This window comes from Periophthalmus magnuspinnatus, chromosome 10 (assembly GCF_009829125.3).
Source record: "Periophthalmus magnuspinnatus isolate fPerMag1 chromosome 10, fPerMag1.2.pri, whole genome shotgun sequence".
NCBI classification, from domain to species: Eukaryota; Metazoa; Chordata; class Actinopteri; order Gobiiformes; family Gobiidae; genus Periophthalmus; species Periophthalmus magnuspinnatus.
In genome coordinates, this window is record NC_047135.1 from 10,628,799 (window position 1) to 10,641,151 (window position 12,353).

The window sequence follows — 12,353 nt, forward strand, 5'->3', positions numbered from 1 at the left end:
TCAGAATAACTGCACATGTTAAATCTAAACATTTGTCTATTATTTTAATTATTTTCATTATTATTTAATGATCAGTCTCAAGAAGAGAAAAATAAATTTTCTTGTTTCAAAATTCTCATGATTAAGCTGCAGCTCAATTGTCTTTAAACCCAAAATTGTCATGTTAATAACATGTATGTAGATTTAAAACAATGAAAAACAAACATTTGTTTAAATATGGCAGTCTTTATTTCAACAAGACTAAGAAATGTTGTTTAATATACATTTTCTCTTACAATTTAACATCTATCTCTGTTTTTCCGTAACATTTAGGAGATACTCTGACAGTAAAAATCTGGTGAAGGTTACGGCCTCTTTTAGAGACATCTAAAACGCCTGCTCTGTATTTACACTCTCTTCTTTTTTCAGTCAGTCATTGATAAGAGTCCACTCAGGTCCTGAACAAGGCACTGGCTTTTTGTCCAACCCAACTTTAAAGTCCCAGGACTCAAAGTTGGACCAAATCTTCTGCATTTTTGGACCAGGCCATCTCCTGCCATTCACAAATGCTACATAAGCCGTGCCCCGCTAGCTCAGACACATCCCATCTTCACCCAAAACACAGGGTTTCTACACCAATCTACACCATTTGTCCACTCAATGAACACATGCACAAGCCCTTTTGAAATGTTATTGACACTCAGTCGGGAAAAAATCATTACCAAATCTAGCTGTTTTAAGGCACAGCTCATTTAAATTAAGGCGTTAGTATTTTGACAGGTTGCATAGACGTTTTGTACAATATTCCTGTTTCAATTCAGCATGATCGGTAAAAACCCATGTATAATCAACGTGTCACCTTCAAATAAGGCCAAAAAAATATATCTTTCTTGCATTGAAATTTTACAAGGGACAAGTGACAAGTACGTGAACTGCTGTTACAAAATGCATATTAAGAATTATTCCGATCTGATCCTTTTTGTGAATTAAATACATGGCAAGAACATTTGAGAAACACTAAGCAACTTTAGCAGCACAAATTACTGATAGTTGATAGTAGACAAGAATTTTGATTTTTCAACATTATAAGATACATTTTATGAGATAACCCTGCATTTTAGACTATATATTTGCTAAAAAGGTTGCAATTCTTAGAAACAAGTTGAATAGTGTTGCTTTCCATATTAAAAGAATACTTGGATAATGTGAATGACTTACATGTGTTTTGGAAACCCTATTATAGGCAGCATAACAAGTATAAAGTAATGTTGTTTTTTTAAAAAAATCCAGATTTTTAAATAAAGATAAAATATCGTGTTGTGCTCATCTGCTTCTCAACAATAAACCACCAGGGCCTTTGTAAAATCAACACATCACTCATATCTTACACTCATTCATTTGAAAATTTCAGGTAAAAAAAAGAAACCAGGCATTGCATTCGCATGGGTGGTGACAAAACTTACAAACTATGAGAAATAACAACAAAACAAGAATAATGATCAAATGTTTTTGAATGATACTGACGTCGGCCATTTTGGAGGTACACATGTAACAGCGGATGGGGGTAACTGGGCTATAGAAAATCAGAGAAATAAAATTAAAACCAAAAAATAAATCAATTTAGCCCACAATACTGTGCACAATAAGACAAAGTGCCCCCATTTCTCCATGCCTGACTTTCCACCACCTAAAACTAGCAGTAAAAACCACTGTAGTACCTAATATATATCTTCAAACCAGCTAAAAATTACAACTCCATAATATAAAACCCTGTATTAAAATAATCTTTTTTTCTTTTTATCCACACACTGTCTTTTGTTCCACATTTTTTCCCACATTTAAACATACACACGCCACCCCTGTAAGACTGTGCATAGCATATAGTCAGCACAAGGGGGAGCCAAACATCATCTTTTGTCCATTCATCAGGACTAAACCGTCTCTTGCCTTATTTTTAAGTACCTGACTCTTATATCACTAGATTGCATTGATATTGAGCACGAGGTATAACTTACTACTGTACTGCAGATGCCAGATTTTGACTGCTATTTTATAATGAAAATATTGTGTTATAGAATATGTATGTAAGCCAACCTAAGCTAAATCCTTAGGTTAAACACAATACCAGTAATGCAAAATTGCTATATTTCACACAAGATGGTCCCTGTAAGCTTAATAAAAACTTGCATGTGTATATACATTGTTGAAAATATAACTCTGCACATTCAAAGAAGCAAAACAATGACGGGTTTTGAATTGTGTTGCCATCTATGCTAAAATGTTAGAAATAGTAAAAGGCATTTCGGACCACTAGCAATTGCAACTTTGCTTGTTTGGTAATAATTAGTGAAGAAGGCACAAGAGATAACTGCCCAAATAAGACAATAAAAAAAGTCTGTTTTCGAAGTAGGCAGGTCCAGCAAAGACGTCGTGAACAAAAATGGGGGGAACGTTGGCTCCACTTGTGTCCATTGAAGCAAACAATAATTAAAAGTGAATTAGGACCAGCGCCCCCTATGCAAAGTTTTGATAGCAGGCTTTAAAGTCTCTGACAGTTTTTGTTTTTTTTTTCGTTCCTGGGTTTGCGTATGTAGTCTTTATCTCCAGTGGGGGATGAGCAGAGCCAAGAGTAGAGCGCAGAGAGCCATAAGCAGACTGGCTCTCCTGGAGGCTGCAGAGCCAGAGGGGGACTTGACCACAGGGTCCAGGCGGGGGGCGGGGGGAGTGCTGAAGTAGATGTCCTGGTCTGTGGTGCAGGAGGGGGGGTCACAGCCGCTACCGCTCTCCTCTCCTCCACTCGCCTCTTCATCTGCACAAAACAATGGGATAAAAGTTAGAGAAATTACATGTAAAAGCATAGGTGTTTTATGGGTGGAAAATGCAGTTAATGTTTATTGTTATTTCTGCTTCATAAACTTTAGCACATTTGAGTTAGTCTTTTCTTATACCTAGCACTCTTAGAATAGGTCAGTGGAAATCATAGACCCAGCTCACAAATAATGTAAGACATTTTAATATGTGAAGGGGGACCAGTTTATTTTATACTAAGTTAGGCCATAAGGTTAAATGGCTAAGAACCACTGAATTAGATGCGAAGTAGCAGTCTTAATGACAAAATGGTGGTAAATCAAGTTTTAATATAGTATAATATGGGGTTATCGATGCTTCTAATAACAAAAAATCTGCAGACATTAGATGACTTAACAATTGATTGGAAGAGTGTTGGCTTTATTATTTAGGCAATGGATTAGATTTCTGAAAAGTATGTGATTCTTGTAGTTTAGCAGGTTCAATCTACTCTAAAATGTTCCCGCTTAAAAGATGCCCTGTAAACTAAATCTTGACTTAAACACACAATAGACACAAATTGCTATTAGATTTGTAAGACTTTATAAAGTAAATTTTCACTAAGGCTCTATCCAGAGACAAAACAGCTATTGTTTAAAAAAAACTAACTGCATAATCACGGCACAGGTTCAGCAAATTTGTGTAGCCCTAACCCAATGTCTGAATTCCACTGTAATACATGTACAGTGGCAATACTTACAGATGATTACTTTCTACAATTATCAGTAATGTAGATAATAAATGTTTTAAATTGACCTAAATTAGGTCTACTAAATCTATCAGTTATGAAGAGTAAACACCACACCTGTTTCAAAGGAGATGTCATTGCCACTGTGTGCTGCTTTGAGCCAGCTGGTCATCTCCTTTAGCACTGCGATCTGACTCCGAATCACGATGTCCGGCTTTGTGATGTCCACATCCACATCCGGGTTCGACACCTGATTGGCCAGGCCGTTACCAATGACGACAGACTCATACCTGCCAATCAAAATAATAAGGGTTACATACAGTGATTAAAATGCAGGTCTCTTGGTAATCATATCTTTATAGTTAGAAAAATAGTTCTATTTTCGACCAACAGTAGTCTGGCTTTGTTCTGGCTTTGTTCTGGCTTTGTTCTGGCTTTGTTCTGGCTTTGTTCTGGCTTTGTTCTGGCTTTGTTCTGGCTTTGTTCTGGCTTTGTTCTGGCTTTATCCTACATTGGTCCAGGTTTAGATCAGGTTTAGTCATTGATTGGATGTGGATTTTGTTGTAGTTCAGATCTGGTTAAGATCTAGAGTAAACCCAATTTAGCACAATAACAATACTGCTTGAGACCTGACTGGTTTAGTTCTTGCAGAGTCACAAAACTGTTTTGTGTCTGTTGCAATGTAAACCAAATGTATTTCTGGTTTAGTTGGAAGTTCATGAGTCTCATGTTACCTCTGATTGTGCCTTAGGAATGTAGATTTATTTCACTTTTTTGTGCCTTACCTGCTTTTGGCGGTGCCGTTCCAGCACTCATCTCCGGGGGCAATCCTCTCTCCTGCGCACACAGTCTCAGGCAGCGTCGACCAGAATTTTTTAGCATGTTTCAGCCTCTTCTTCACGTCACTAGTCTAAAACGAGAAAAGAAGAAAAAGGCACACAAAAGATTTATATAGAAGTCATACAAGAAGAAATGCATGTTCTCAGTTGCATCCACAAAATAATAAAATAATACTGCACTTACATTTATTTTGCACTTTTTTTGGACATTCAAAGATACAATTATGGTGCATTCATTCACTCAATTCACTCAGGTAAGCTGCTATTGAAGTCACAGCTTAAGTTAGTTTTAGGCATGCACATGTTTTATTTAAAAAAAAAAATCCCCAAAAGAAAAAAAAAATCTTGGAGTGAGCAAATTGCTAAAACATATTAAATCAAATAGTAAATATTTAACCATATTCATTCAGGTGGTTCTTACCAGTCTGTCTAAGCTGGTGCCGGCTGCTGTGGTGGGTCTGGCGTCTGGACTATAGGGTCTGAATCGCCCAGTGAATGCAGTCTCTTTGATCGAACGTTTGGTTCTGAATGTCATGCTAGGTTTGGGCTGCCCACAACCCTGGAAGACCTAAAGGAGGGGACAGAAACAAGAGGGACACTACATTAGTGACTTTCAATCAAACATGCAGTACTCCTTGAAGTAAGAGTAACCAAGCACATGCAGGCAAATCCTCCAGCCAAGGTAGTCCTGACCAAGCCTAACTCAAGACCTGGAGATGGATCACACTGTATTGATGGATGGGTCAAATGTAGAGGACAAATTTGGGGACAATAAATTGTACCTACATAGACTGTGTCACGGTAGATACTAATATACTTTTACAAGAGGTGAAATTCTCCAGCTAAGACAGTCCTGACCAAACCTAGCTCAAGATTTGGAGATGGGTCCCACTGTGTCTGACAGGTTTAACCCAGCATTTGAAGGTTTTAAGTAAAATCTTTTTTTTTTAGTACAGACCTTTTGTGAGACTTGCATGCTGTTCTCCTGCATGTTCATGATGGCCTCAGAGATCTTAACGTCAATGGGATCCATGACAGACTCAAAGTTAAAGGGACCTTCCAAACGATCGGCCAGACTCAACATGGCGTCTGTGAAATAAAATCACAGAAAAAAACAATAATAACAACACCGTGTGAAAAAACAGATTATGCCATTTGTGTGTACGTGACACATATCATAATCAACTATGGGTTTTAAGCAAGTACCTACTCGCAAATCCCCAGTCAAATTTTTCAAAAACATCTTAGATGGGGTTGGACGAGACAATTACAAGATGGGACAAGACATGAGACTGGGTCCACGAGAACAAGAGACAAGATTTTGACTTAATTTATAATAAATAAATTACACCGTTCAGTTCACAACTTTGGCCTCACATATATTTATTTTAACATTTTTGTTTCATTGTAGGACTTGGAATTACAACTCACCAGCCCTTAACCCTCTTTTTTGTCCAGGCCTAACGCAAATGCTTATAAAAAGAAATTTCGCAAGATAATTTTTCTCATTTGTGCACAATCTGATGGCACTTTTATCACTCGAGGTCTTATCCCTTCCCTAATATTTATATTTTCAATATTTTGCCTTTTTGTTGTGTCACCACAGATCTGAACATTTTCAACCTATTTCACATTGTTTGTAAAAAAAATATTTGAGTGAACTAAAGTAATTCTTCATGATGCAATCCAGTTGAATTACTGTCATAATACAAGACACCACTAGATGTAGCCATTGCATAGCCATACTATTTAAAGTTAAATTGAGGCCTTGAAGTTTAGTTTGGGAAAGAGTAGACAACAGAGAGGCAGACAGTAGCAGAGACAGAGAGATGGGCAATTTCAGCTGTGTGGAAAACTAGAAACACATTTACGCCCCTGGATTCTGTCATATTAAATTTAGTTAATATCTCCATTAAAAGACCAGGACTTTTCTTCCATTATTGCAAATGAAAACAATATGTGTCCCTAGTATTTAGCGCACAAAGACCTTCATAGTTTAGGCCCATCTCCTCCCGGCCCATTTAACCATCACAACATACAGCAGAAAAGAGAACATGTTTGAACAAGATTTTCACACAATAAGCAGTAATGTTTTGTTCAATTTATCAGACAGAGCTGGAGGGAATACAGGTTCAAAGACTAGCACATAATAGTTTGCATTGTGTTTGCTTGCTGCTGGTAAATACAGAGGAGAATAAAGTGATCAGATGATAGATAAGACTAATGATTTCTGAATGAATTATGAGTCAAGCAGTGAATGTACTTCCAAGGTTTGGGTTAGACCTAGGAGTACAGGAGTTTCAGATTCCTTTTCTATAAAATATGAAGCAAGAGTACAAAAAAGCTGAGAAATGCAACAACGCATTAAATACATATAAAATTGCTAGTATACTATGTGGAGTCATAGTTTAAAAGAATCTTCAATACACATTTTGTCCAGTTCAGTTATTTCTATGCAACTTAAAAAAGGAACAGGTTTTATGAAACATTTTAGGTTAAACAAAAATCATTATTAAGGTGAAATTTTTAACTCTTATGCCCAATCAAAATGTATAATATTTATATATTATATACATTACATATGTTTTTATATTTATTTAATAATATTTAGGTGACAGTGCTTGTTTTCTCTGAAAATCATTCTTATTTATTATAAATATTGCAATAATAATAATAATAATAATAATAATAATAATTAAAACTGCAAGCAATGATAAAGGCCCTCGCCACCCTGCGACCCGCGGGGTACACGCCACCGCGGAGATCCTGCCTTTCGTTCCCGCTTACATCGCTCCTCCCCCCAAAATCAGCGACTGAGTAATACTACTCCATTCATTCCAATAGGAGCATTTATGACATTGTTCACGCCTGCAGGGTTGGAAATAGAGGCATGTCTTCATTGGCTTTTTTGTTCAGTATGATGAGAGGAATATGTGTACCAAATTTCAATGGTCTATGACACAGTAATTATTTTCATCCTTGTTGACCAAAACCCATGTACCGTAAATTTCGGACTACACAGCGCACCTGAATATAAGCCGCACCAGCTAAATTTGAAGAGAAAATCAATTTGTACACATATAAGCTCCACCTGAATATAAGCCGCAGGTTTTCATATTGTAACATGAGATATTTACACAGAAAGACGGTGCACCGACACGCTTTTTTAAACTGTGCCTGAAAATTGGCACCAACACGACATCAACACGGGATGAACACACCTGCAGGTTTAGAAAATAAAGCTGCGCCAACAAATCTGCTTTTATTTCCTCTGAAAACTTTTGTCGTCTTTTTACATTGACCAAGTTGGATTCATTGATGTCGAGCTTACGTGCAGTGGCTCTATTTCAGGGGTCGGCAACCCGCGGCTCCGGAGCCGTATGTGCCTCCTTCAGCCTTATACTGCGGTTCTGCGTGGCTGAAGTGTATTTTATTTGTGTTAGCTCTTTTTGTTGTAGTTTCAATTGGAAGATTATTATGATCTTAAAATAAAATTATATTTTCTTATTTTTCGTTGCTCAAAATAAGCGTCACACTCGCGGAACAATGTTCAAAACAAACACCCGCTCACGTCTCACAGACACAGACACACACACAGCTCACAGTCCTGCGTAAAGAGCCCTGATTTTCAGACGCTGTGCGCATAGGGGTCAGGAGCAACTTTCGCCCATCCCTAATAACACACTAATAAGCTCGTCCGTAGATGTATCATGAAAATCCTGCTGGAAATCGCTACAGAAATCTATTTGATGTAGTAGCAAGTATATTATCTTGTCTCCGCAATGACGTTTCACGTTTAACACATCAGACACGTCGCCCAAAAGTAGAGCCACAACCGAGTGAGAATGAGCCAAAACAAAAGTCTTTGGAGAGCTTTTAACAAAGGGGAAAGGACAACTGAGGAGCCAGAAGAGGAGACAACGACCTCCAAGAAAAAGAAAGATAAATTTAACAGACAATGCCTACTTAAAATCTGGGTTTGTCGCTGCAGGTGACTCTCACGCACAGAGTCCGCTCTGCGTAACATACGGGAAAAGCAAATAAGGCAATGAAACCTTCAAAACTGCTTTGGCACATGGAGAATAAGCACCTGGGATTAAACGATACGCTTTTAGAGTTTGTTTTTTTTTTTAAAGAAAACTGCGGAGCAGAGTAGACATAATCACATAATCAGCGCAGAGCTCACACTGACGCAGCGGTTTGATGAGTTGTATTTTTTATGCACTTAAGTTGTTTTTGCCATATTTATCTGCCACGTGTAGAAGGCTTGTCCGTGAAAATAAAACCTACATTATTCCGTTATATTATTATTATACACAGTGTTATCTTCATTTTAGATGTCAAAAAGTATTTGCGGCTCCAGTGTTTTATTTTACGTGGAAAGTGGGTCCAAATGGCTCTTTGCGTGTTAAAGGCCGACCCCTGCTCTATTTCCTTCTTTATCTTAAAAACTGCATCATATCCATTTCATGATGCGCAAAATGATCGTTCAAAATCAAAACTAGTGAATTCTTCAGAGCAGAATCTTTCCCCACGTCTGTCTCACTTTTACATTTACAGCTAGAGAGCGCCCCCCAGGAGCCGTTATCCAGTAAAAATCCATAAATAAGCTGCACTGCTGTATAGGCCACAGGGTTCAAAGCGTGGAAAAAAAGTAGCGGTTTATAATCCGAAATTTACGGTATTTCAATGAGAAATGTCAGACGTTGCCATGGCAACACCTTTAAAAATAGAGGTATGGTGTCATTGACTTTTTTGTTCAGTATCGGAATAGGGATGTCCATGCCAAATTTCAAATGTTTCTGACAAAGTAATTTTTTTACGTGCCATTTAAAAATTTCAAGGGGGCGCTGTGGAGAAATGTAATATTTGGTATGTGTAAATTGCATATCTATGCACTCAGATCAAGATTTTGAACAAAATGTATATTAATTCCGGAAAATAGGAAACTGCATGTTTGAGCTACGGGCCATTTAAAACTTCAAAAAACTTCTGTTTTTTTGCAGGCTGGCCACACCCACATTTTATAACTTAGAAAATTCCAAGAGTTCCCTATAATCCAACATGGGTCTAGTAAATTGTGACCATTTTGCAAGTTTCTTGAATGAAAATCCACGGCATAAAAAATCCACGGCATAAAAAATCCAATGTTAGAGTTAAAATTTTTCCGCCCACAATGGCCGACTTCCTGTAGGGTTTAGGGTGGGGTCATAATATATTTTTTACTTGTCTTGACACGATCTATGTTTGTACCAAATTTCATTTGTCTACGATGAAAAAGGTCTCTCATTTCCGTAAAGTATTTTGATTTTTGAGGTGGCGCTATTGAGTCATTTTAATATATTAATTTTTTTGCACATTAAAATACAACATTTTTTGCCAATCTTGAATTTTAGGCCATAGTTTGATTAGTGTAGAGCATCTATTTAGTCTACAACAAAGTCCAGTACTCTGAACCCCATTCATTTCAATGACACATTTATTATGTTACCATGTTAACATAGTTGCAGAAAGAGGCATGTTCTCATTGGGTTTTTTGTTCAGGTTGCGAATGTCCATGCCGAATTTCAAATGTTTATGTGAAAGTAATTTTTTTGGTCCAATTCAAAAGTTCAAGGGGGCGCTGTGGAACCAAAAAAATTCTGACATATGTAAATTGTATATCATTTTGTGCAGATCAAGATTTTAAACAAAATATATATTAATGCGGGAAATAGGATACTGCATGTGTGAGTTATGCGCACTTTAACACTTCAAAATATTGTTTTTTTCTTTGATTGCTGGCCACACCCACATTTTATCATATAACTTAGAAAAATCCAAGACAGTTACCTATAATCCCACATGGGTCTAGTTCATTTTGACCAATTTGCAAGTTTCTTGAATGAAAATCCAAGGCACAAAAAATCCAAATGTGAGAGGTAAAATTTTGGAAAAAATTGGGTTCCGCCCACAATAGCCGACTTCCTGTAGGGTTTAGGGTGGGGGTCATAATATAATTTTTTTACTTGTCTTGACATGTTCTATGTTTGTACCAAATTTCATTTATCTACGATGAAAAAGGTCTCTCATTGCCGTAATGTATTTCAAATTTTGAGGTGGCGCTATTGAGTCATTTTGAAACATACATTTTTTTGAACATGAAAATAATACATTTTTCACCAACCTTGAATTTTGGGTCCAATAAAATTTACTTTTCGTTAACATTCAGGGGGTCATTTTAGGGCGGGGGCCACAATATCATTTTGTCATGTCCTGACATGTTCTATTTTTTGATGTGAGTTTCAGATTTTTACGTTGACTTTTTTCCGAGCCGGGCTCCCATTGGCCCCATGAAAATCAAAGTTTGAGGTGGCACTACTGGTCGTCAGAAAATTGTCAGAAAAATTGTCAGAAAAATAGCATTTTTCATTTTTAACCAAAATTGTGCAGCACTACTCTACTTTCACTTTTCTCAAACAAACCCAACCATGTAAATTGCTTATAACACAAAGACTGAAGAAGCCACTCACCTAAGAAGTTGTTCCACTCTGTGTCAAGATCAGCCTGATTGGCCAAGCAGCCGCGCATCACATTTAGACAGTAATTTTGACATGGCTTCAGAGCTACCTGCCCCGAACAGTAGGGGCAGTATAACATCTTCATGGCAGCACGCACACAGCTGGGAGATGCACTGACCTAAGAAGAGGACAAAAAAACAAAAACAAATGTGTTATCATTGCAACGCAGTGAGAAATGAAAATATTTGTGGATATATGTGAAAGGGCTGAAGAAGCAATACTTAAGTCTAGCCACAGTCAAATCTAATCATCTATGAATCATGCAGTGGAAAAATATGTTTCCCAAATGGTGGATTTAATTTTTTGACTATGGGAGATGTTATTGCTTTGCCTGGAATGGCATTAAACTTGTCTGTTTCTATAGAAGCAAGCCGGTACCAACACTAGGGCTAAGCTACAGGTCAGCTCTGTGGACAGGTGACTCTGCTCACAGTAAGAATGTAGGATTTTTTTAGCCAACTAAAAAAAGCACCTTTAAAATGAATTAATCTCCATGCACATAAGGCAATGGCTGACCCTACCAAAAAAGCAAAAAGTTTTGCAGTGCATCTTTAAAGATATGAGATGCTATGCTTTTTTTAAACACAAGTTACATTTCTTCACTAATCGTAGATTTGTAATAGTTTGAACAGGGCAAATTAATAGTCTGAACCTGTTTTCTCAGCCTGGACAATGATCCGAATTCCTAAGAAAGGCTTAAGTTTGAATGCTTAGGTTCATGGGAAATTTTGTGGGATTGGTCAGCTATTGTTTTGGGGGACATCCAGGACAAAATTACACAGAGATTCAAGTTTTCCTACAGAGGACATTTTACTGAGGGTAATGGAAAGTCCAAAGGGCAAATATAAAAAGCATAACATTTTAATTAACAAATAAAGTTTTAATTTGAATGACTATTGTTGTTGCTCATTATTTAATTGCCTTGATCAAATTCAGCTGGAAGCTGAAATTTGACATTTGGAGATTTCAAACCATTTTAGTTTAGAAGCACCTTTCTGAAGTGGTTCCTAGAGTGTCCAAAAGTACAGTGGGAGGGAGAGCATTCAGTTACCAAGCTCCTGTGCTATGGAATCAACTCCCTGCTGATGTTAAACAGGCCCCCACAGTCTCTGTATTTAAGACCAGGCTTAAAACCTTCCTCTTCGGTATAGCTTATGACCAGGTTACTTGGTGAGGGAGTTAGGGAGTGACATTAAAACCCGGGATAAGATAGGCTGCAGTAGGAGGTAACTAGCTGGGGGAAGTATGGCAACCTGAGCATTATCCTCTACTTTGTCCTATCTTCTCATCAGCAATGCTATTCACATGTTGTCCCCTGTCCCACTCCCCCTGTGGAGTGTAACTCTTTCAGATGCCCCGATGACAGCTGGACCCTCTCCTCCTCCCCGCCTGGCCCTCCTCCTCGCCCGGCTCTCATCCTCCTCGCCTGGCCGATTTTTC

The 12,353-nt window shown here is 37.6% G+C and overlaps 1 protein-coding gene across 1 annotated transcript in view; it reads right to left on the reverse strand.

Moving 5' to 3' along the window:
* Positions 1-205: 205 nt before the first annotated feature.
* LOC117378083 (glypican-6-like) overlaps positions 206-12,353 on the reverse strand; it is a 16,165-nt gene continuing 4,017 nt past the window's right edge. Inside the window, exons 2-7 of the mRNA XM_033974621.2 lie at positions 10,866-11,031; positions 5,312-5,442; positions 4,775-4,921; positions 4,300-4,424; positions 3,632-3,804; positions 206-2,788 (exon numbers count right to left, since the gene is read on the reverse strand). Coding sequence (XP_033830512.1) covers positions 2,577-2,788; positions 3,632-3,804; positions 4,300-4,424; positions 4,775-4,921; positions 5,312-5,442; positions 10,866-11,031 — 954 coding nt within the window. The 3' untranslated portion in view covers positions 206-2,576. The remainder of the gene's footprint in view (positions 2,789-3,631; positions 3,805-4,299; positions 4,425-4,774; positions 4,922-5,311; positions 5,443-10,865; positions 11,032-12,353) is intronic.